Source organism: Castor canadensis, chromosome 5, assembly GCF_047511655.1.
Source record: "Castor canadensis chromosome 5, mCasCan1.hap1v2, whole genome shotgun sequence".
NCBI lineage: Eukaryota > Metazoa > Chordata > Mammalia > Rodentia > Castoridae > Castor > Castor canadensis.
In genome coordinates this window covers 143,669,818-143,694,931 of record NC_133390.1, presented here as the reverse complement: position 1 = coordinate 143,694,931, position 25,114 = coordinate 143,669,818, and the positions used below count along the sequence as shown (strand labels likewise).

General features: G+C 37.4%; 1 protein-coding gene across 5 annotated transcripts in view; it reads right to left on the bottom strand.

The window, feature by feature from the left end:
• Tasp1 (taspase 1) overlaps positions 1–25,114 on the bottom strand; it is a 257,045-nt gene that overhangs the window by 39,315 nt on the left and 192,616 nt on the right. For 4 of the 5 annotated variants that reach the window (XR_012448167.1, XM_074074333.1, XM_020166619.2 and 1 more), the window contains one exon: positions 2,131–2,241. Coding sequence is in view for 4 of the 5 variants with exons in the window: in XM_074074333.1 (XP_073930434.1) it covers positions 2,131–2,241 (111 nt within the window). In the remaining variant the exon portion in view is untranslated. Of the gene's footprint in view, positions 1–2,130; positions 2,242–18,238; positions 18,386–25,114 lie in introns of all 5 variants that reach the window. The other variant, XM_074074332.1, reaches the window with a different exon arrangement.

Genomic DNA, 25,114 nt, shown 5'->3' with positions numbered 1-25,114 from the left:
AGAATGCTTTTGCTAGTGGACTTCCTCTTTTTTCCTTTTCTATTCTTGGAGGATGAGGAGGGAAGAGCCTATAGGATGGGCTCAAAATCAGGGTGGGTTTTCTCCTTAGTTAATCCTCTCTGGAAATGTTCCCACAGGCAAACCCAGAGGTATGTTTTACTAATTTTCTAAGTACTTCATAATACAATCAAATTGACAGTCAAAATTAACTATCATAGACGCCAAAGAAACAAACCATAATTTATCTTTTTTTTTTTTCAGTACTGGAGTTTGAACTCAGGACCTCATACTATCTAGGCGGGCTCACTATCACTCGAGTCACTCCACCAGCCCCACAAATTATCTTGATTTTACAAAAGATGGCCACTTTAAAAAACAAAAACAAAAACACTCACATCTTCTTTGAGCAACCTGGGTACCAAGTACAGTAAATAGAAGAAATACTATAGTAAAAAGAAAAATGAGGTTAGTGGTCAGAGTCTAGGTGGAAAAAAAGATTTCATATAAAACTACTCTTTTTAGAGGAAAGAATGAAGAGATTTTATGAAAACACCTTGGAATTCTATAGAGAAATTACTTTGTATACCCATAAGACCCATCACTCTTCTGTTTTACAGACTCACAGAACTTTAGGGTGGGAACAGACCTATACTATAGCAGTTAACAACAATCATGCTATATAGATCAGGCACCACCCACATTTTCTGTATGGAAATTTACAGGGAGGGTTGAACTACCATAGCCCCTGTAAATGACCTATAGTGCTTGTATATTGAAAAAAATATAGAAGAGTGTTAATACTGTGGGCTATATCCCACAATATGATACAACAATGAACAAATTCTTGCCACATGGATGAATCTAACATGAAGAGCAGACAAAAATGATATATATTCTATGATTCCATTTATATAATACATGAAACGAGGCAAAACTAACCATGAAGCAAATATACTGGTAAACTTTGCAGGGTGTAAGAGACTAGGAGGGCTGGCAGAGGGCTTTGGGGACTGCATTAAAGTTCAACCTTGGTAAAATTTGGGTACTGGTTATATGTGGTGGGTTCATTTTGTGACAATGCATCAAGAAGCTACAATAATGATTTTTGAATTTTTCTGAATGTATGGATACTTCAATTAAAAATTTAATTAAAGCCAGGCACCGGTGGCTCACACCTGTAATCCGAGCTACTCAGGAGGCAGAGATCAAGAGGATCGTGGTTTGAAGACAGCCCAAGGCAAATAGTTTGCAAGACCCTATCTCAAAAAATCCAATACAAAATAGGGCTGGTGTCATGGCTCAAGTGGTATAGCATCTACTTAGCAAGCCTAGCAAGCATGAGGCCCTGAGTTCAAGCCCCAGTGCCACAAAAAAAAAAAAAAAAGTTAATTAAAAATAACACAGGGGTCCTTGCTAGCTTATGTACCATCTTTACACAGACTTTTTAAAAAAGAAGTCCCCCTCTGCTTAAACAAATCAGAAAAAGGCAACCCGTGGACAGTGGCAAACCCACAAATCTGTCTTGGCAAATGGAAGGTGGGTTGACTTCATCCCCACTGGTGTGCCTAGATAGACACAAAACCATCTGCAAATCTGCAAAAACACTCTTTTGACCTTCCCTCACCAAGGTTTTATGAGGAAGGCAGGGAAAATGTCCTTATTTTAAGATGAGGAAATGGCAAAGAACAGTAAGAGCAAAGCATGAAGGTGGCACAACTAATAAGCTTTGGAGACAGGACTGAGTTCTAGGCCACTAGGCTCTTCACACTATTCTTATTCCATTTGAGGAGGGGAACAGGAAGAAGCTTCTTTCTCTGTGACTGTTATGAGTCACCTGAAATGTTTTGTGGAATAAGGCAGGAAAGCAACACATGGCCTAATGTTATTAATACTAGACTTTACAAAAAGTCCTAAATTCTAGGCCCACTTGAAAAATATGTTGTTAAGCATATACTTAAAAATAAACACTTATCTTTTGTAAGTTTACCTGTGGAAAAAGGCCAGTAGAATAGATATTTAGATATCAATAGTGCAGTCTAACCCTCCTACAGCTTAAAATTATTGACTTTAAGGATATAAGTCTTTTCATGTCTTGAAGAAAAGAAAAACTTACATCTGTGCCCAACTTACCTAGAAGTGTCTGCTTATTTTGGGAGGAGTCAGGCTCTGCAGAACATCTGCATGAACGGAGAACAATCACTCCACCAAGCACACCATCTTCACTGGCGAGGAAAGGTGAACCTAGACAAAAAGGACTAACAGTCATTTTTCAGCGAATTTTATCTTTTTTTACTTTCAATTTTCATTTGATTACTAGAACAAAAATGTGGTATGAATAACATCTTGAAAGATGCCCATTTTCTGACAATCATCATTTGTTTGTACCTCATATAGACTTGATGGCAAAGCCAGGTTTATGCCTGAACAGGGGCCATTTGGCAAAGACAGTGCCAGATGCTGCCAAGACAACTTGAGTGGGGGAAGGACTGTGCAGTACTGTATTCAGAATAGAACTGGAAACACTACCAGATTACAGGACCAAAACATAACTCCAAATAAAAAAAAATATTCAACGACTCCCTTTCATCAGCTTCTTAGGGCCTCTTATCAGGCTCTCCTTGTTGTCAAGGACATACCACAAAAAGCTTTGATTTACTACCTTAGAATTGAGTTTAAACAATAAGCCACAAACTTTATTGCAAACATTTAAAAATGCTCCTGGTAGTTTACACAAATAAGGGTGAAACAGTATTGAGTCTGGTGGTTAAAAACAGCCCTGCCTCCTTGAGATCTCACAAGCTGAACCACTGTGAGCATTTCAAGAATGTTACATTTTAAAACCCCTCATTTTTCTTCCCCAAGGACATCTTCTAACATCTGGCATAGCAAGTGAGCATGTGGAGAACAAATGCAAAATTAACCAAAGATCTATCAAAGAAAGGAGAAAAATAAAATCAACCAAATTGGATTTGGAGAGAGCTTCTGGTTAAATTTAGTAGATTAAACGCATGCATTTATCTACACTCCTCCTCAAATTCCAGTGAATGGATGGGAAAGGCACTATACAAGAGTAGAGGAAAGGGAAGTGAGAAAAAAAAAACTTTTTTTTTTTTTTTGAAAAATGGGAAGATAGACAAGCAGTTGTTCATTTAGCAGACCTATGAAAGCTGAACCTAAGTTCTCATGGGGAGGGTAACTATAAGGAACCATTCTGTTTTGCCATAAAACTGAAAAAGAATCAAAAATTGGAAGCGTCAATCTCCTCTGAAGGCAAGGGTACAGGGTAGAACAGAAATGAAGATAGCTGCTTGAAAGTGTTTAGAAGAATCAGACCAAGGGCCAGCAAACTATGATTTAGTTTAAAAAAAAACAACTTCAAAAATGGCGGTTAAAAAAAGAAGGAAGAAGAGAAGGAGGAGGAAAAAGAGAAGGGGGAGAAATATGGAACAGAGACCATGAGGTAGCCTGAAAAGCTCATGATCTTTATTCTCTGGCCCTTTTATAGTTTGCTGACCTATGACATAGAGCCCAGGAATCCTGAGAGGGAAGTTATTCCTCCTTGAGCTTGTGGAAGTCAAGATAGATACTCTCTGAACTAGAAAAACTTGAGACTTGAAGCATTAGGCTCAACCCAGGAAAAGAAAGAGGCTTCACACACTGAAAATGAGGGCTTAAGTGAAAGCCTTTGTAATAAACAGTAAAATAAACATCTTCCAGGATATAAAAAATCATGCTGAGATTCTCTAAATTAGTAACTAGATCATTCCTTTCTAACAACCCAACAAGCACAGGAGTAAAGACCTACTTGAGAAATGCTTCAAAAGTAACTTGTACTTGCCTTAGGGCTTCCAGATGGCAATTTTGAGTGGTACATGGGTTTTAAGTTCAGCTTCTTGTATTTAACTGTTAAAGAATATAGTCAACCTCAGATCACTTACTTGTTTGAACCAAGCCTATGTTTTAGAATAGACAGAGATCAAAATAAAACTGTGGGAGGAGATGAGTAAAAATATAAGAAAATCAGAACAGAACAGAAAGTCTAAAGCTATGAAAGGGAAAAAATTTCAAAGAAATAATTCAAAAATATTTCCAACAACTGAAGGATAAATGCTCAGACTGAAAAGGTCTAGTAACCTCCCAGTACAACTTATAAAGTACCCCATGAAGAGATCATTGTAAATCTATATATCATTATGGATGTCACTGTAAATATCAAAATGCTGAGTAAATAAATAAAAGTCTAAAAAATGTCCAAGAGAGGGAAAAAAAGATTACATGGAAATCAAGACAATCATACTGACATTAGATTTTGCAACAGCAACAGTGGATACTACTAAATAATAAGGATACATAATAAATCATCACACTGTCATATAAATTTTTGTGGAAAAAGTATTTCCAACATAGAAACATTGGAACTCTAGCCCCTTCCTGTCTCCTACTTTGCTTCCTGTTTGCTATGAGGTGAACAGCTCAGAATCGCCATGTACACTCTGCCGTGGTATGTTGGCCTGCTACAGGCCCAAATGCAATAGAGCAAAGCGACCATGGACTTCAGATCTCACCTCCGAGATTATGAGTCAAAATGAACAATTCCTCCTATTCTGTTGACTTTTTTTGGATATTTTGCCACAGCAATGAAAAGCAAGCACAATCTATGTTTACAAGTCATTTGTATTCCTTTATCTGTGAGTCACCTTCATATCTGTGGCATACACACACACACACACACACACACACACACACATACTGATAACGGTCTAACCATTATCAATCAGTTCTTCCTTTTTGCCTTACAGACAAACCTGTAAATTTTGTTTGAAGCAGAGTGTGCCCAATATTCCAAACTCCTTTGCAGCTAGGAAGTCAAATGGCAGATGTTCTTTTTTCTCTTTTTCATTTATTTATTTTTAATGGACACATGAAAGTTACATAAATTATAGGATTTAAATGAGGGTAAACATATCTATCTCCTCAAATATGTATCACTACTTTGTGGTAAAAATATTCAAAAGCCTCTCTCTACCCTTTTGAGATACTCCATATACTATTATTATCTCTAATCATCCTACTGTGCATAGCACACCACAACTTCTTATTCTTATCTAATGGTAACTTAGTATCCAACCTTTTCCCCTTATCTCTCCCCTTTCTACTTCTGCTGTGGTTTGAAGCTTAAATGTTCCCAAAAGGCCTGTGTATTAAAGGTTTAACTTGGTACTACTTGGAGATGGTGGAAACATTAAGAGATGGGGCCTACTGGGAGATCTTCTGGTCATTAGGAGGGAATTATGGGACAGCCTAAAAGTAGAACAGCATCTTGTGGGCATGAAAAATAAAGCCAACCATTACAAACAGCTAAAGAGATGTACCGTGAAGCCACTGCACCAGTCTGAAAGCCTGAACTGCTTTCTGCCTTCTCATGTGAGAAAAGGAAAGCCCTCATTTTGTTAAACTCTTGTAGCTGATTTCTGTCCTATAAATCAAACACAATCCCACATTAAAATTTTCTTTTATCCTTTTCTGAATTGGCTTCTTGTTTTTTTCTTACTAATGTGCTTTACTTTATATATTAAGACAGTAAGTTCTCATGGTTGAAAATATCTTCCTCCAGCTTATCAACTATCACGACTTTCCATATAATCTTGTTTGCATAATAGAGAAGTTTTTAATCCTTATGCAGTAGACTTACCAATCTTTTCTCTTTAAGGTTTCTGTGTCATGAGTTTCACTGGAAAGACCTTCTCTAATGGAAAATTCTGACAATAACTTACGCATGTTTTCTACTAATACTTTAACAATGTCAGTTTTCAATTTTAAAACTTCAGTCTTTCTGGAATTAATTTTAGTGTAAAGATCCTATGGTGTACTTTGCCCCTCCAAATGGTCAGCCAATTGTACCATACAACTTTGTTGAAAACTTCATCTCTTTACCCAGTGATTTGAAATGTATTTTATCAAATTAAATTTTCGCATGTATTTCAACCTAGAAAGTGCTTGAATGATAAAACTATTCCCATATGAATGCTGAGTGAATTTAACTATTATAGTTTTATGGTATATTCTTTTGGGGCCAGTTTCTCCTTATTATTCATTATTTGCAATATTCCTTGTTGCTTTCATACAACATAGGCTTCTTTAACATTCTTGCCTCTCACTCTCATTGGAATTTTTATATGGATGTAATTTAGGTAAATTAATTGTGATTTTTCTGAAAGAGTCAGGATGTCCTGATAAATTTTCCCCAGGAGAGCCTAAAGATAGTTATTTACATAGCTGACAGCCCAAAATGGTGGGGCTATGTGAATTTTTAGAAAAAATGTTACATGACCCTCCTTAAAGAAAACATGCAGGATCTCATGCTTTTGATCAAATAAGTGCCTTTGTAGAATGCCCTCTGAGAAATGAACTTAATTTTTTTTCCTTGTGCTCAGTTCTTAGTCTCCTGATCCATGTTATTTACCACAGTCTATAATCACTATCCTTAATATTTCTAAAACAAGAAATTCATGCTTAGTAGCCCTCAGTCTATTCCCAAAAACAGAACAAAAACAAAAGATAAGCTGGAGAGGTTGGATGGTAAGTTGTCTGTGAGGTGAAAACATTCTGGATTGGAAAAAGTATACGTCAACTAGTTACAAGTAGTGAAAAACTTCACTGAATCAGTACTTAAAATATGTAAAGCAATATTCTTTTTCTGAGGGGACAGAAGTTTTGTTTATTAAATTCTACATTACCTGTATGCTAAAAAAAACCTTATGGTATTTGCAATACTATTGTTTAGGGTATCTGTGCTCATGAACAAGGTCCTCTGTTGGTATTTTATATGTGAACTTGGTAAATAAGGTCCATATATTAAGTAATGCAGATAAGCACCTAGAAGTATATCACTGCACAAAGACCCTAAAGGACATCAGACCACTAAGAACATCACACACTCCTCTGTTACTGCTCATTGTGCATTTTTCCCTTCTCTGAGTTGTTTCCTTATATACCCCACTTGCCATATGTGCAAAATGTACTCACTTTTACTCTATGAGTTCAAACCTGTTCACTGTACAGAAACACATGACATCGAAGCCTTCCAGCATGCTTCTAATTCCAATACATTTTAATGTGACTTGTATACTCTCATAACTTTTCTGTAAGTAAATAAATAAATCTAACTTATTGTGGCAAAAATAGCTTTCTTATAGCTTCTGTCTGGAAAACTTGATAAAATGGTTATTGTTGATATTCTGGTTCCTATCAAGTTTCTGGATGTTTCAATACTTTTTCACTTTTGTTATTGTAGAGAGATTCTGCAGTCATAGAACTACAAATGCATATTATTAATGCTTGAGCTCATTACTCTAGGTCTAAAAATGCAGTGATTTCTGCATTATGAACTTAATGAACCTGTCATGTATCCCTGTATTATATATTGTAAACCCATAATAGTTATTAATGCAGGATATTTATATAGAAGGTTAGAATTCAATTACATATTGTATCAATGCAATGATATGTGGGATTTTTAAATATCATTTATTTGTTTCTCTATGTATTCCATTCTTAAATAAATCACTAGACATATTACACACCTGCTCTGTGCTTAGCACTCTCCCCGACAGTATATATACAAACAGTAAGAAAAAACTGTCCCCGAAAAACTTACAATCCTGATGGCCAGGCACAATTTAATTACATAAAAGCTAGAAAACAGCCTATAGTAATATATAAATTTTTACACACACACATACACATACATACTATAAATATGTGCATGTGTCCTACTAAAATGTGTGGGCAATTATAAAGTCTGTTTACCACATAACACCCAGAAGGGTGCTTGGCACAGAGTAGGTGATCAATAAATATCTGTTAGATAGTAGACCTTGAAAAGAGCATGCTCATTTTATTAGGGAAAGGCCCCTTCAGTGAAAGAAAGAAGGAAAATCTGCCCTAGGACTGCTGAGTAAGTGCTAGGATGAGCATTTGTGGATCTTGGTATTTGGACAGGATGAACCTTGAGAAAGGCAGAAAGTACACAGTGCTCAGTATATAGCAGGTACTCAGTATCTGCCACATGCTTCCAGAGAAAGGCTGAGAGGCTGCTCGGCCACAGACCAGTGAAGACATGATGGCCCCGGCAAAAGCAGCAATAGGAAAAGAAACAACTGTGTCTGAGCACAGGTGACAGTTTTGCCAAATCACAAAGTTCAGAACTAATGAGTGAGGCCAACAAGAAAATGTACAGGAGCAAGGTCTGGAGAGCGTAGGGAAAATGATCTGAAGAACATCTAAGACTATGGAGGATGAGAAACAAAAAAGAAACAAATTAGGGCTGGTGGAATAGTGGCTCAAAAGTAGAGCATCTGCCCAGCAAGCATGAGGTCTCAAGTTCAAATTCTAGTAGAATCAAAAAAAATCAAATTAACTGAACTGAAAAGACAAGAGGCCAATGGCAAGGGACTGGTAGTTCAGAACACATTAATTTGCTCAAATGGGAACAGCAGAGGAAAAAACTGAGAAATTTTGTGGTTGGATGCAAGGATGAGGTAACAGCTTTAAAAGACAGCAACTGGTGACTCAGAAGGTCAAGAAAGCCTCATCTCCAAGATCTTCTGCTTGGCAGGTTAATCACACAATGGTCACACTAATCAGGAACTTAAGTTTCTGAGTTCCAGCAACATTTTTAGTTGTTTCAGAAAGTCAAACAAGAACTGTTTGACCCAGATCTCTCACACTGTGAGAATTCCCTTGCTACTGAAAGTGTCACATATGTAAAGTGTTTTATTAAAAACAAAACAAACAAACAAACAAAAAAAACCCCTGTACCGAAAGAGAGAATCGCAAAAAATGGCAAATCACCACATCACCTAGAAGAGTAATTTCCTTCATTTATTTGTCATGTATTTGTAGAGTACTAAACAAATATGTACCTGACCTCATTCTGGGTGCTGGAATTACATTAGTAAATAAGACATACTAGGTTCCAGCTCCCAGGAGGCTACATTCTGATGGTGGAGATGGCCAAACAAAGACACACAACATTTACAACTAATGATAGTTCAACAGAGGGGAAAAAAAAACAAGGGGCTGAGAGGAAATTAATTGGGGAAAGAAGAATCCACTGTTGATAAATCTTTCTGAGAAGGTAGCATTTGAATTTTTACTAAAAGATGGGTAAGAAGGAACAAGATGAAGATTGGAAAGAACATTCTAGACTAAGGAAACAGCACATGCCAAACTCCTGAGGTGTGAAAGAACCTGAAAAACTGGAAAAAAACAAAAAGAAGACAAAGGAGGTCAATATAATGAGCAAGAGAAGAGAGTGACCTGGGATGAAGTTGAGGGATCAGGCAGTAGTCACCTCTCAAACCTTGACATTCTGCCTGCATTTTATTTTCTTAACTGATTCATATTTTGATTCATATTTTAAGAACAAAAATCTTTAGAAAAGGAACTGGAACTGGCTGTTCTGCAGAGAGTAAGTAGGATTGAGGCAGAAAGACTGCTATGCAGGCTTGTGATTGTTTAGGTGAGAGTTCCTTAGTGAGTATGGAGAGGCACCAGAATGTCCCCTGACTGGCATTCCTTTGTTTGGATCCATTGAGACATCCCAGTGTGGCTGAAGGGACCATTCTCTCCCAATAGTGCTAAATACATGCTCCAGCATGTATCCAGCAGATGCTGCTTAGAGTAAAGATGAGACAAGAAACTCAACTGAAGACTGAACCTAGGTGCCAAACTGATGAGAGCATTTGGGTCACTCCATCAGGGGGACCACGTGCCACACTGTAATGTACACGAGGGGTTATTGACCTCCACTTGTCATTTCAACTAGGTTATTTATATGCCCTCTCCTTAGTACATAATATCAGTACAGTGCCCCGAGGACAGTTATCAGAGAATTCTGGACATAGCAAGGTCAACTGTTTCCTGTGAAATTCCTTCTCTGGTCTGAAGCTCTGAATTCCTTTCCCTTATCAGTCCATCAGGGCCTTGTGCCTCTCTGGAATTCTCTCCTTGTCCTAATTCAGCAAAGTTCTAATTTGTTAACCTTAGGGCAGTGAGAAGGATCTACTTTTTTGGCTTCTCATTTTTTACTAAATAAAGTTCTGAACTTTTTTTCTACCTTTCTTGTGGAATTTTAGTTACCTGGTTTGATTTAATTGCATATTTCTACCTTGCATTCACGCCTAGAAGCATTAGGCTGTGGAAAACCTTTTACTATATCTAATAAGTAAAATGAAAAGAAGGGATTGCAAAATTAAACCATAAATATCTTCATAAGACTGACAGGGAAAATGAGAGTCATGAATTTAAAAAATTTTTAAAACACTTTTAAAATGTTAAATGAGCAAAATTGTATCATTTACAGAATGGCGAGATGGGCAGCAAAGCAATTGAACATTATTAATTTCTTTCCTTCATCTGTATTGACCACATATCTCTACTAGAATTAATATGATGTAAATGGTAACAAAAGACCAAGATGATTTGTTGGTCACCTCTGTTTTGATTTACAGAAGGATGAATAAGAGAGCCCAACTCAAGCAATTCTAAAAGCTTATAATAAAAAAAGGACCAAAGCTACAGCAGGTACCTAGTAGGAAAAACACAGGCAAAATAGCTCACAAGCAAGACTTATATTTTTAGAATTAAAAATTAGTATTCAATACTTATACATTATTGTTCACAGTAGCAGTATTCACAATAGCCAAAAATTTTAAAACTATGAATGGATAAACACAAATGTGGTATATCCATTCAAAGGAATATTATTCAACCATAAAATGGAATAAAGATCTGATATATGCTTTAAAAAATGGCTTATCTTTTTGATCCCAACTTATGAAGGAGGTAAGAATTGAAAATGGGATCCTATGAATGCCATACATTAAAAAAAATCATTCAGATAAATAAATTTTAAAAAGCAGGATGGAACATATGTAGTAGAATGGCTTTTGGAAATCATAAACCAATAAATAAAGCTTCATGCTCAAAAATACCTTCTACAGAATTTTTGTAAGAAACAAAATAGAATCATAAAATCTTATTGTAGGTCTACTTAAAGAGTTTACGTTAAAATAAATTTACATGAAAAAATATTTTATAGGTTTTCTTTCTGTATATAAATACACATACATGAATATATAACTCTCACAACTTCATAACTAACCACTAATCATCTGAGATAATATTAAAGTATCATTCTTAAGAATTTTGAGAATTACACCTGCAGATTAATGTTTGTCCAGACATAAGACATTCATAATTTCATAAAGAAAGTTGTTATATTAATAAGTTGACTTAAACAATGAAACTCCACTCTTAAGAATTTGGGTGATTCCATATAGACAGGTTCTGTTTTAGACCTATATCCTAATAGGGACTAATGACTGAAGGACAAAAAGACCCAACACCCACAGACTTGTCTAACATAAAAATCAAGTGAAGCATAATTGTGAGAGTCAGAAAATTCCAAATTTGAAGAGGTGTATTTTCAATTACAAGTTTTCAGTTATTACATCACCACCAAAAGAGACAACAAAATATAATCCAGTCAGTGGTGGTACACAAAACCTTAATCTAGTGTGCAAACAAAAAGGTAGTCAATTCAAAAAACATTTCCAAACGGTACACATGTTTAGTATACTCCATTTTTAACAAGAGCAAGAACTATATACACAGTTGTATAAAAGAGGGGAGTGCCAGGAATTCAAATTTTTCGTTTCTATAGTCTAGTTCATGCATCAATAACTAGGCTAATGAAGAATTGCTCACTTTCTATGCCCATCCATCTGGGCTCCATCTCAACTCTTGAACATCGGGCTGTTTCGTTTTCCTGTTAGTTAATGCTACAGCTCAGAAAAAAGAAAGATAAGAAAAACTCAGCTCTTTTGGAGACCTGCTAGGAACCTTCTGGTTGACTTGACAGCATACAATAATAGCGCTTTTTTTAGCTTCACAGTACTCTCATTTTTCTTTCTTATTTTAATTGTGACAGTTGGCATTTCTACACTTATTAAAGGTTTGAAAATTATAGTAATGTAAACAAGTTTTGCAAAACAAAAAAAAATTCATATTGTGCCTGGAAGGTGGGTGCAGTGTCTTCCTGTTCCTTGGCTGTACACATTCAACCACATTCCATTAGATTGGATTTTCATGTCATTACACATATCCAGCGGCAATTCAACTACTGGCCCCCAGAGGGCACTCCCTATCACTCCTCAAAGATTTTATGCTTCTTGACACATCACTCTGACAACCATCCTTACCATAATTCCTAGTGTTTCCATAGTACATAGAGATTATCCTTTCAAGTCCCTGGCCTCTCAGTTCCTTGACCTCTTCTCTCCTAAGAGTCTGTCCTGTACTCAATGTCAGTCACTCAGTCCCTTTATCATACCCTACTCCTATGATTTACCAGTAACTTTGCTTCTTTTATATACTTCACTTGAAATTATCTCAATAACCCCTAACTTTCTATTGCACATCTTCAAGTATCCAAATTCTGACAATTCTTACTTGTCTTTCACTTTCCTGAAGTCATCCCTTTGGTCCTTAAGTAAGCTAAAGTCTATGGTTCATCATTATAATTAACTCCTTACAGAAACCAGCCACTAAGATGGCCTATTCTTGCTTTATCACAATCACCTGGCAAAAGTTCAACCATAATTAAATCCTACTCCATGCCTGCGCCCATAGCTGAACTTGGCAAGAGAAAAATCACACTGCCATGCTAGCCACTCCCACTTTAAATATATGGTCACTGACTTAAGTTTGGATCCTTACACTTCAGGGTGATCATCATTCATTTCACAAGTATTGACCCGTACTTTTACATCTTTCATCAAATTTCCAATTATCTCCTCATTCATCCTAACTCTCTGCAGCTGTCTTTCCCTTGGAAAAACATAAGCAGAGAGAACTTGATAAGCCTCCACTACATCTTGTTTCCTGTACATGACTTCTACCTTCCTTCCTGGTCTTGCAGTAGAATCGTTAATGCTCCTTGAAGGCCAACTGTTCCACCTGTTCACTGGAGTACCTCCTCGCTTACTCCAGGGCCTTCACCCTTCCCCAAACTCACACATAATTAATTTGTCTCTCTCCTGGGTCATTCCCCTAGATCATTTTTTAACTGGTTTCTCCTGTACAGAAAAACAAACATACTGTCTCTTATACATACAATAAAAATCACTTCCACCTGTATTATCTTTTTCCTTTTAAGAAAGATTGTTTAAAAGATTTGTTTGTGTTACTATATTCTATTTCTTTTCTCTTGTTCTCTTACCTTACCTACTCAAATTGTAATTTTTATTCCCTTTCCTCCACCTGACTTCTCTCTGAAAGATCACCAATCACCTTCATGGGATGCTGAGATCAGTATCAGTCTACTACTCCTCATCTTACTACTAGTTGCAGACAGTGTTTGATCTACTGTTCACTCTTTGCTGCTTTGAAGAATTTACTTGACTTCCAGGATTTCAGAAGCTCCTAGATTTTCTCCAAATAGGACAACAGCTACTCCAAGAAGCACCTAGTCCCAACCCCTGTGGCAGACAGCAAATGCTTACTTGGAATTTATTCTTCCCTTATTTCTGACTAAAAGAAGCTCGATGATGTATAGGGAAAACTGTGATATGCTCAGCTAAGAAATCAGGTCTCAGTCTCTCTTTAGCTAGAAGTGACACAGTTCTGATTAATAAGACACAAAAAGACATCACTCAGTATTTGCTTGAAAGCGAGGGGGTGGGGGCGAGAGAGAGGGGGTGGGAGGAAAGGGAGGTGCGGGGGGAAGAGGGGAGTAATGACCCAATCATTGTATGTACATATGAATAAAGAAAATAAAAAAAAGAAAAACCAAGGGCTGGTGGAGTGGCTCAAGTGTTAACAGTATCTGCCTAGCAAGCATGAGATCCTGAGCTGAAGCCCCAGTACTGCCAAAAAAAAAAAAGAAAAGAAAAACCAAAAAATAATATTCTGAGGCATGTAAAAATTATGTGAAATTAAAAAAAAACAGAAAAACAAAAAGACATCACTTGGAGGAACATTTAGGAAAGGTCCTTTAAAAAGAGTTGTCTCAGACAGCATATCTCTTTTGCTTTTTATGTTTTCCCCTTTTCCTGTCTGAAACCAGAAGTGAGATCTATATTCTAAGGCGAGAATTTTTTTTTTAATCCAGAAAATAACACTGACAACCAAAGCAGAAAAAAAAAATGGTTGCTCCACATAGCTCTAGCAGAAAAGTCCAAGGAAGCATGCTGATTGGCCTGACCTGAATAACATGCTTATCCTTGACCTGAATCACCATGGTCAGAAGGATCACTACTCTGACTGGCCCCAAGCCAGTAACATGTTCATTCCTATGGCATGAAAAATTGAAACAACCACACTCGACAGGGAGTCTAAATGATTCCTCCCAGTTAAGAAGGGCTCTGATATCAGAAAATATGGGGAGAGTACTGATGTACACATATACATTCATGTGTGCTTACATGCACAAGCCACATTTTTTAAAGGTTTTTTAGATAGGGTCACACAAACTATTTGCTCAGGCTGGCTTCAAACCTCAATCCTCCTGATCTCTGTCTCCTGAGTAGCTAGGATTACAGGTATAAGCCACCGTTGTCCGGCTCATGCACCATTTTTTGTGCAATCTCAGAATTAGCAGATGAGATTGTAGGCTTAGCTCCCTGACTGATGATACAGGTCACTAGCCTGAAAAATGGCCTTTGGTCCTCAGTTTTCCAATCATTTAATAAAAGAAGATGACTCATCCAACACTATCTTTATGTGAGCCACTACACCTGAAATCCTAACTACTTGGGAGGTTGAGATGGGAGGATTGTAGTTTGATGCCAGCCTGGACAAAAAGTTCATGAGACCCCATCTCATTCAACAGATGGGTGTGATGGTGTGCATCTATCATCCCAAGCTACACAGGATGCTGAAATTGGGAGGATCAAGGCAGTTCTAAGCTGGGCATGGTGTGGCATTTGTCATTCGAATAACAGTGAGAAACTTAAAATACGAGGACTGTAGTCCAGGCTAGCCAGGGCAAAAATAAGACCCGATCTATAAAATAACAGGAGCAAAGTGGGCTGGAGGTGTGGCTCAATGATAGAGTACCTGCCTAACAAGCATGAAGCTCTGAGTTCAAACCCAAGTACAACCAAAAAACAAAAGAGTAAATGGAAGCAGTGTACTTGAAAAACTTTTTTTGAAAAAAAATTTATTAGCATATATTAGTTGTATAGGGGCTTCATCTAAAAATATAAAGGTCTTTAAAATTGTGTAGGATTACTATAATACATGAAAAAAATTAACTGGTATAAAAAGAATTGTGATAGAGTGTCTTTGATGCCTCATCTAAACCTGTAACTCAAATCTTAAAAATATCTGTTACTATGATAAGCCAAAGGTCTCAATTATCATAAGCAAAGAAGACAGTGACTTCTGTGCCCTGCCTTTCTGGGACTACAAACAGGTCCATAATATTCTTCTCAAAAATGTCTTGCCTTATTCATTCCATATCCCTGTTCTGGTCATATCTCCCCACTCCTTAAGAACAAAAATATAACTTTAAAAAGTAAACATATAATATTGTTCTTAAATTTGAAATCACTTGGATGAGTTAACACATACATGGTCATTTGCTGTGGCATTCATAATAGCAAAACATTGAAACAACCTACGTATCCACTGAGATTGGAAAAATAATGGTGCATCTATGCAATGGAATACTATGTTGCTATTAAGATCAACAAAGAAAATCTATGTATACTAATTTAGGTTGGATTGCCAAAATATAGTCAGTAATCACCTGTGTTCCCCCTACTAACTGGAGTACGGAGGAACCATGAAGCATATGATTTTCCATTATTTGAGTAAAATTTTGGTCCTACTAACAAAAACAGACAGGGGATGGAGGATGAGGTGAACAATTAGGTACTCAAACAAGAATCTGTCTAGGTCCTCCCTATTTGTATATGTATGTATGTATGTATGTATGTATGTATGTATGTATGAATGTACGTAAGTGCCCCAACTTACATAAGCGTTCCTCTTATGATTTTTTAACTTTACAATGTTGTGCAAACTATACACATTCAATAGAAATGGTACTTAGAAGTTTGATCCTTTCCCAGGCTAGTAATATACAGAACAATACTTTCTTGAGATGCTGGTCAATGTTTTTCAACAAGGGTGTCAAGACCTTATGGATATTTCAACAAATGGTGCTAGGAAAACTAGATATACATATACATGATATGGATGAAGCTGGATCTTTGCTTTACACCATATGCGTAAGAGCTAAAGCTATAAAAATTCTACAAGACAAGGGGAAAGTAACACGATATTGGATTTGGCAATGATTTCTTACACACGATACCAAATGGACAAGAAACAAAAGTAAAAATAGATAAATTAGACTACATCAAAATTAAAAACTTACATGTATCTACTGAGTGGAGACAATATTTACAAATCATATACCTTATAAGGGACCAATGTCCAAATATGCAAAAATCACTGATAACTCAACAATTTTAAAAAAAGTTCAAACCCAAGCAATAAATAGGCCTTATAAGGGCTTGAATGGACATATCTTCAAAGAAGACATACAAATAGCCAAGAAGCATAAGAAAAGACGTTCAACATCACTAATCAATATGGAGAGGCAAATCAAAACCACAATAAGACACTGTCTTCACATGCAAGGATGGGCAGTATTTTTTTTTTAATCCAGAAAATAACGAGTACAAGGAAGGATGTAAAGAGATTGGAAGCCTTGTGCACTGTGGATGGGAATGAAAAGTGCAGCTGCTATGGAACAGTACAGCAACTCCTCCAAAAACTAAAAATACAATTATTATGTGACCTGAGAATTCAACTTCTGAGTATATGCCCAAAAGAACTGAAAGCTGTATCTCAAAGATGTATCTATATACCCATGATCATAGAAGCATTATTTACAAGAGTCAAAGATATGTTATGGACTAAATGTTTCCCTTTCCTCCATATCTCCTAGTTTATATTTTAGTGTTCTAACCCCTACTGGCTTAAAATGTGACTATATTTGAAGAGAGTTTATTTAAAGAGGGATTAGGTTAAATGAAGTCATTAGAGTGAGACCTAATCCAATATGGTTTGTGTCTTTAGAAGAAGAAGAAATTAGGACATAGAAAAACACAGAGGAAAGGCTATCTGAGGACACAGGAAAAAGACTGTCATCTACAAACCAAGTAGAAAGACCTCAGAAGAAAGGAATCCTGCCAATATTTTGGTCTCAGACTTATAGCCTTACAAACTATAAGTACATTAATACCATTAAACACTGTTCAATAGTAAAAAGGGTAAATGTATAATAATTTTGATCAATCTTGACAATTTTGCTGAATGTAAAGAGACAATCCCAAAAGGTATTCATTGTATGAATTCCATTTGTATAACATTTTTGAAATGAAAAAATTATAGAAATTAAGAGAGGGTATTGGTTACCAGGGATTAAACTTGGGATAAATTAATGGGTAAATAAAATGGATTAATAATATAGGGCAACATGAAGGATCCCTGTGATGATGAAGGTGTTCTATGTCTTGACTTATAGTAGAGGATACATGAACCTACACATGTGATAAAACTGCACAGACCTAAATACACACAAACACATACACACACACACACACACACACACACACTCCTACAAATAAAACTGGGAAAAGCTAGATAATATTGGTGGATTGTTTCAATGCTAATAACTTGATTCTGACACAGTTTTGGCAAGATGTTTATCACTGGGGAAAATTGGGAAACTGCTATACATGTATTATTTCTTACAACTGCATGTAAACCTAAAATTTTGTGAAAGTAAAAGTTTAATTTTTAAAAAACATCAAATTGAAAATCTACAGATTATTTTTCAGGTTAATGCAAGAAAAGGAATGAATGAAAAAATAACAAAACTTCACATAAAAACTAATGAAACTTTATTTTGTTATAAAATACCCCTAAACCTTCATTTTGGCACTAATGACAGCAAGGATGCAAAGAATCATTGCACTATTTTTGATTGCACCACAGAAACCAAATGATATATCTTCTTCAAAAAACAAACTATTTCTTTAGTTGTCAATAGAAACTGAAATCAAGAAATAATAGCAATATAGTGCAGACATGACTATTTCATGAAGAAAAACACTGACAGTTCGTATGTATATAAAATTTCTTGACTTTAACCTACCTAATTTTATTTTATCAACAGTAACTTTGCACAGTATGCAAAGCAGACTCATCTGTGCTCTTCGAAGCCACAAGAATGGGCAGGGGTGTAGCTCAGTAGTAGAGTACTTGCCTAGCACGCATGAGGCTCTGGGTTCAATCCCCAGCACTGCAAAATAATGATAATTATTTAAATATGTTAAAGAATCATTACTGTTACTTTTTCAAGTCAAATTTCCCTTGGCTTTTTAAAGTTTCAAGTAATCAGGAAAGCAGAAATCATATACAATGAAAATTTATATGCTCTTCACCTGGATTCTCAAATTAATACCTTGCTGCATTTGTGTTTGCTGACAGAGATACAAATACACACACACACACATTCTTTTTAATCATTTGAAAGAAAGTTTCATCCTAAATGTTGTAGAGGACATCACCTAAGAATAAGGACATCCGGGAAGAGGGAAGGAAAGAGATGGGGGAAAGAAGCAAGAACTTTTTCTTGACATGTATTTCAGCACATAAAAGAGAAATCAAGAAAGTATAATAAATCAAAGAAAGCTGGCATTAACACATTAGTACTATGCCTTTATATGAAGCTTACAGCTGTGCTTTTGCTCTATAATAGTAAGAATCAGTAAAAATTGTTTTTAGCCTTAGGTTAAATCTGTATTGATGAGAATAAATTTTTTCCATAGTGAAATTAAAATTTACATGCTCAATTTGGTGAGTCTGCTCCATTGTCTGTATGTACACTACATTTTTAAAAATCCATTCATCTGCTGAAGGGCCCCTAGAATGATTCTGTATCTTGGCTATTGTGAATCAAATCTAAATAAACATGGGTACACAGCCCCCCCCCTTTTTTTTTGCTGTTGAGATCAGCCTGTGCCCTGCTCCTTGTAGGCTTCATTGGGTCCTTTGGCATAGTTTATCTTCATTTTGTTGGAGTCTGGATCTGAGTATCTGTTTTCTTCATTCCCCTCTGGTTCCTGTACTAATTTTTTGCTGTGGGAAAACTGGTTTCCCTGTTTTTTCTGTCTTCCCATCATTGTCTTTGATGTTGTTACTGTCCCTGCACTGTGTGCAATTAAGTATTTTCTAGCTTGTAATAATAACAATGGTAATATTTAGAATGGAAGGGTGAGCGGAGATGGAAAGCAAGAAGTTAAAGAAAAGGGAAAAACAAATAAACAGAAAAGAAGGAGAAAACAGAACAAGGAATTAGACAAGAAAGTTTCAAAGGTATAAACAGGGAGCATTAGTGTACTAATAGACAGTAAGCTGAACAGGCATTAGAGAGACAGAGAGAGGATTGAAAATAAAAAATAAAAAAAAATAAAGATAAGAATAAAAATAAAAAATAAGTAAATGAAAGAAATATATATATAAAAATAAAATAAAATGAAAAATAGAAAAATTAAAAAAAAAATCAAAAAACAAAAAACCCTCCAAGTTCAAATGCAATGAAGTTTCAGTCTTAATAATTTTGGTGTCCGTCTCAGTCTCCAACCCTGGAGATGGTGCCTCAGATGTTGTTCTGTAGTTGTCTCATCAAAGGGGACACATAACGTAGAACAAAACTACACACACCCACACACACACACACACACACACACACACACACACACACACACACACACAAAAACCCCGAGTGTCCCAAGTTCAAATGCAATACAGTTTCACTAAGTTTTTCAGCATGCAAATGTAATTCGGTTGTTCTCTCATCAAAAGTAGGGAGAAAAAGAGAAAAAAAAAAAGAGTCTGTAGACTATTCTGAGAATGGTATCTGTGGCTGTGGCTTGCCTGCCCGCTGCTGTCAGTCTGCTGTTGCTAGAGGCTTTATTTATGCAGATCTCAGTGGTGAGCTTAGCACTCACCTGGCCCTGCAGGCTTTGTTTACTCAGAGTTCTCCTGTGCGTGAGCCTCTGCTACAAGCTTTCCCCTTTCCAAGCACACTGGGGAAGATGACACTGCACCCGCTTTCTCAGGCTTGCGTGTTTATTTACAGTTCATGTGGGAAGTGGGTCTTCCCCCCTCTCCTGTGCAGTTTTCCTCCCACAGCCACTTTTACAAGCTTTCCTGCTCCTGATTACTGGGCGGTGCTGCTGGTACTGCCAGCCACCATATTTGTTTACAGCTCACGTGGGAAGTGGGTCTTTCCCCCTCTCCTGTGGAGTTTTCCTCCCTCCGCCACTCTCATGAGCTTTCCCACTCCTGTTTGCTGGGCGTGCGCCCCTGCTCCCGCCAGAGCCTCTCCTGCCAGGCCAGGCTTGTTTATTTACAGTTCCGGGAAGGATTCCCTTTCCCCAATCTTCGGCACTCAGTGTGCCCCACCCTCTATCCCGCATGTCTTTATTGTTCTTATTGCTTATTACTCAGTTTCTCTTTTTTCCCCAGGGGGAGGTCGGTCTGTCCAGGGGGCTATGCTCCTCTGGCCCAGGGTTGTCTGTGGGAGTACCATGAAGCTCACCTTGTCCGTGTCTTCCCAAGCCCTCTTGGTGTGGGTGACTGGCGGCCTGGGGGCCCTCCTTGTTTCTCCGTTTAATGTGAAGTGGAGATTCTCTGTGCTGGCTGGAGGTGTGGAGGGGTCAAAGTTTTGCCTCTTCTCAGTGATTTTGCCTGCAAAGTGTGTCTCCAGTGTCTCTCCAAGATTTCACTATAGGAGGCTCGCTTTCTGCTTCCTCCCTCTAGCCGCCATCTTGGAATCCATCCATCTTTTTTTCACTCTGTTGATTGTTTCCTTTGCTGTGCAAAAGTTTGCTCTGTAATAATCCTCTTTGTCAATTCTTGCTTTTGTTTCCTGGGATTCTGGGGTCCTATTCAGGAAATCATTGCCTTTGCCAATAATTTCAAGAGTTTCCCTTATGTTTTCTTCTAATAGGTTCAAAGGTTCAGGCCTTGAATTAAGATCCTTGATCCGGAGGAATTCCAAGATGGCGGCTAGAGGTAGGAAGCAGAAAGCGAGCCTCCTATAGTGAAATCTTGGAGAGACGCTGGAGACACACTTTGCAGGCATAATCACCGAGAAAAGGCATAACTTTGACTCCTCCACATCTCCAGCCGGCGCAGAGAATCTCCACTTCACGTTAAACGGAGAACTGAGGAGGCCCCCGGGGCCGCCAGTGGCCAGCGCCCATACGGCTTGGGAAGACGCGGACCAGGTGAGCTTCGCGGTACCGCGGTTCCCCACAGACAAGCCTGGGCCAGAGCAGCATAGCCCCCTGGACAGACTGACCTCCACCCGGGAAAAAAAGAGAAACTGAGTACTAAGCAATAAGAACAGTTAAGACACGCTGGAAAGAGGGTGGGGCGCCCTGAGCGCTGAAGATTGGGGGAAGGGAACCCTTCCCGGGACTGTAAATAAACGAGCCGGGCGGGCCGGAGAGGCTCTGGCGGGAGCGGGGCGCGCGCCCAGCAACCAGGAGCGGGGACGCTTGTGAGAGGAGGGAAGACCCACTTCCCACGTGAACTGTAAATAAACACGCAGGCCTGACAACGCGGGGCAGTGTCGCCTTTCCCAGTGCTTGGAAAGGGAAAAGCCTGTAGCAGAGGCCCCCCTCCCCCGCACAGGAGAACTCTGAGCAAACAAAGCCTGTGGGACCAGGTGAGTGCTAAGATCACCCCAGAGATCTGCATAAATAACGCCGCCAGCTACAGGCTGAGAGCAGCAGGCAGGCAAGCCACAGTTGCAGATACCACTCTCAGAACTGCCTCCAGACGCTTTTTTTTCTTTTTCTCCCTACCTTTGATGAGAGAACAACCGAATTACACCTGCAAGCCGAAAAACTTACTGAAACTGTATTGCATTTGAACTGGGGACACTTGGTGGGGCTTTTTTTTTTTTCTTCTGTGTGTGTGTGAGTGTAGTTTTGTTCTACTTTATGCATCCCCTTTGATGAGACAACTACAGAACAACATCTGAGGCACCAACTCCAGGACTGGAGATTGAGACGGACATCCAAATTATTAAGACTGAAATTGCATTGCATATAAACTTGGAAGTTTTTTGGTTTTTTGGGTTTTTTTTGTTTTTTTTAATTTTCTATTTTCCATTTTATTTTAATTCATTTTTATAAATAGATATTACTTTCATATACTTATTTTTTATTTTTTTTATCTTTGATTTTCACCCTCTCTCTGTCAATCTATTGTCTGTTCAGCTTACTGTCGATTAGTACACTAACACTCCCTGTTTATACCTTTGAAACTCTCTTGCCTGATACCTTGTTCTGCTTTCTCCCTCTTGTCTGTATATTTGTTTTCCCCTTTTCTTTAACTTCTTGCTTTCCATCTCAGCTCACTCTTCCATTCTCAATATTACAATTGTTATTATTACAAGCTAGAAAATACTTAATTACACACAGTACAGGGACAGTAACAACACCAAGGACAATGACAGGAAGACAGAAAAAACAAGGAAACCAGTTTCCCCACAGCAAAAAATTAGTACAGGAACCAGAGGGGAATGAAGAGAACAGAAACTCAGAGCCAGACTCCAACAAAATGAAGATAAACTATGCCAAAGGACCCAATGAAGCCTACAAGAATAATTTAAAAGAAGACATACTACAAGTACTCAATGAGAATTTTATAGAGATGATACTGGATAGGGTCAACCAAAATGTACAGGAGACACTCAAGAAATTCCAAGACAATAAAAATAGAGAATTTGAAAAAGCAAAAGAAGAAATAAAGAAAACCATAGAAGCACTGTATAAACACCAAAGTGAAAGAGAGAACACAATGAATAAATGGATAAATGAACTCAGGACAAAAATAGACAACAATAAAGAAGAAAACAGCCAGGATATGGAAAACCTCAGAAAAAAGAACGAAACAGAACTGCAAAACAAAACGGAAGGCCAATCCAGCAGAATAGAACAAACAGAAGACAGAATCTCAGAACTTGAAGATGAAATGGTAATTAAAGGAAAAACTGAAGAACTACTAATTAAACAACTCAAGACCTGTGAAAAGAAAATGCAAGAACTCACTGACTCCATCAAAAGACCAAACTTGAGAATCATGGGCATCGAAGAAGGAGAAGAGGTGCAAGCGAAGGGAATGCGTAATATATTCAACAAAATAATAACGGAAAATTTCCCAAATCTAGAGAAAGATATTCCCATACAAATGCAAGAGGCCTCCAGGACACCAAACAGACCAGATCAAAATAGAACTACTCTACGACATATCATCATTAAAACAACAAGTTCAGAAACTAAGGAAAGAATATTGAAGGCTGCAAGAGAGAAAAAACAAGTAACATACAAAGGTAAACCCATCAAAATCACAGCAGACTTCTCAACAGAAACATTAAAAGCAAGAAGAGGGTGGGGTGAGATCTTCCGGGCACTGAATGAAAATAACTTCAACCCCAGGATACTCTACCCAGCAAAGCTATCATTCAAAATAGATGGAGCAATAAAAGTCTTCCATGATAAGCAGAAACTAAAACAATATGTGACCACAAAGCCACCATTACAAAAGATTCTGCAAGGGATCCTGCACACAGAAAGTGACACCCAACTTAACCATGAAAAGGCAGGCAGCACCAAACCACAGGATAAGAAAAAGCAAGACAGTAGAGAGTAACATCAAGTTAGGTACACACAATCAAACCTTCAAACAACTAAGATAACTAAATGGCAGGAATCACCACATACCTATCAGTACTAACACTTAATGTTAATGGACTTAATTCACCCATCAAAAGACACTGTTTGACAAAATGGATTAAAAAAGAAGATCCAACAATTTGTTGCTTACAGGAGACTCATCTCACCGACAGAAATAAGCATATGCTTAGGATGAAAGGCTGGAAGAAGATTTACCAAGCCAATGGCCCCCGAAAACAAGCAGGAGTAGCAATACTTATCTCTGACAAAGTAGACTTCAAACCTACATTGATCAAACGAGATAAAGAAGGACATTCCATACTAATAAAAGGGGAAATAGACCAAAAGGAAATAATAATCATCAATCTGTACGCACCCAATGTCAACGCACCCAATTTCATCAAACATACCCTGAAAGACCTAAAAGCATATATAAACGCCAACACAGTGGTTGTGGGAGACTTTAACACTCCATTAGCATCAATAGATAGGTCATCCAAACAAAAACTCAATAAAGAAATCCAAGATCTAAAATAAGCAATAGATCAAGTGGACCTAGTAGATGTCTACAGAACATTTCATCCAACCTCTACACAATATACATTCTTCTCAGCAGCCCATGGAACCTTCTCCAAAATAGATCATATCCTAGGGCACAAAGCAAGCCTCAGCAAATATAAGAAAATAGAAATAATACCATGCATACTATCTGACCACAATGCAGTAAAAGTAGAACTCAACAACAAAAGTAAAGACAAAAAACATGCAAACAGCTGGAAACTAAATAACTCATTACTTAATGAAGAATGGATCATCGATGCAATAAAAGAGGAAATTAAAAAGTTCCTAGAAGTCAATGAAAATGAAAACACAACCTACCAGAACCTAAGGGACACAGCTAAGGCAGTCTTGAGAGGAAAGTTTATAGCCATGAGTGCATATATTAAAAAGATTGAAAGATCCCAAATCAATGACCTAATGATACATCTCAAACTCCTAGAAAAACAAGAACAAGCAAATCCCAAAACAAATAGAAGGAGAGAAATAATAAAAATAAGAGCTGAAATCAACGAAATAGAAACCAAAAAAACCATACAAAGAATTAATGAAACAAAAGTTGGTTCTTTGAAAAAATAAACAAGATCGATAGACCCCTGGCAAACCTGACTAAAATGAGGAGAGAAAAAACCCAAATTAGTAGAATCAGGAATGCAAAAGGGGAGATAACAACAAACACCATGGAAGTCCAGGAAATCATCAGAGACTACTTTGAGAAC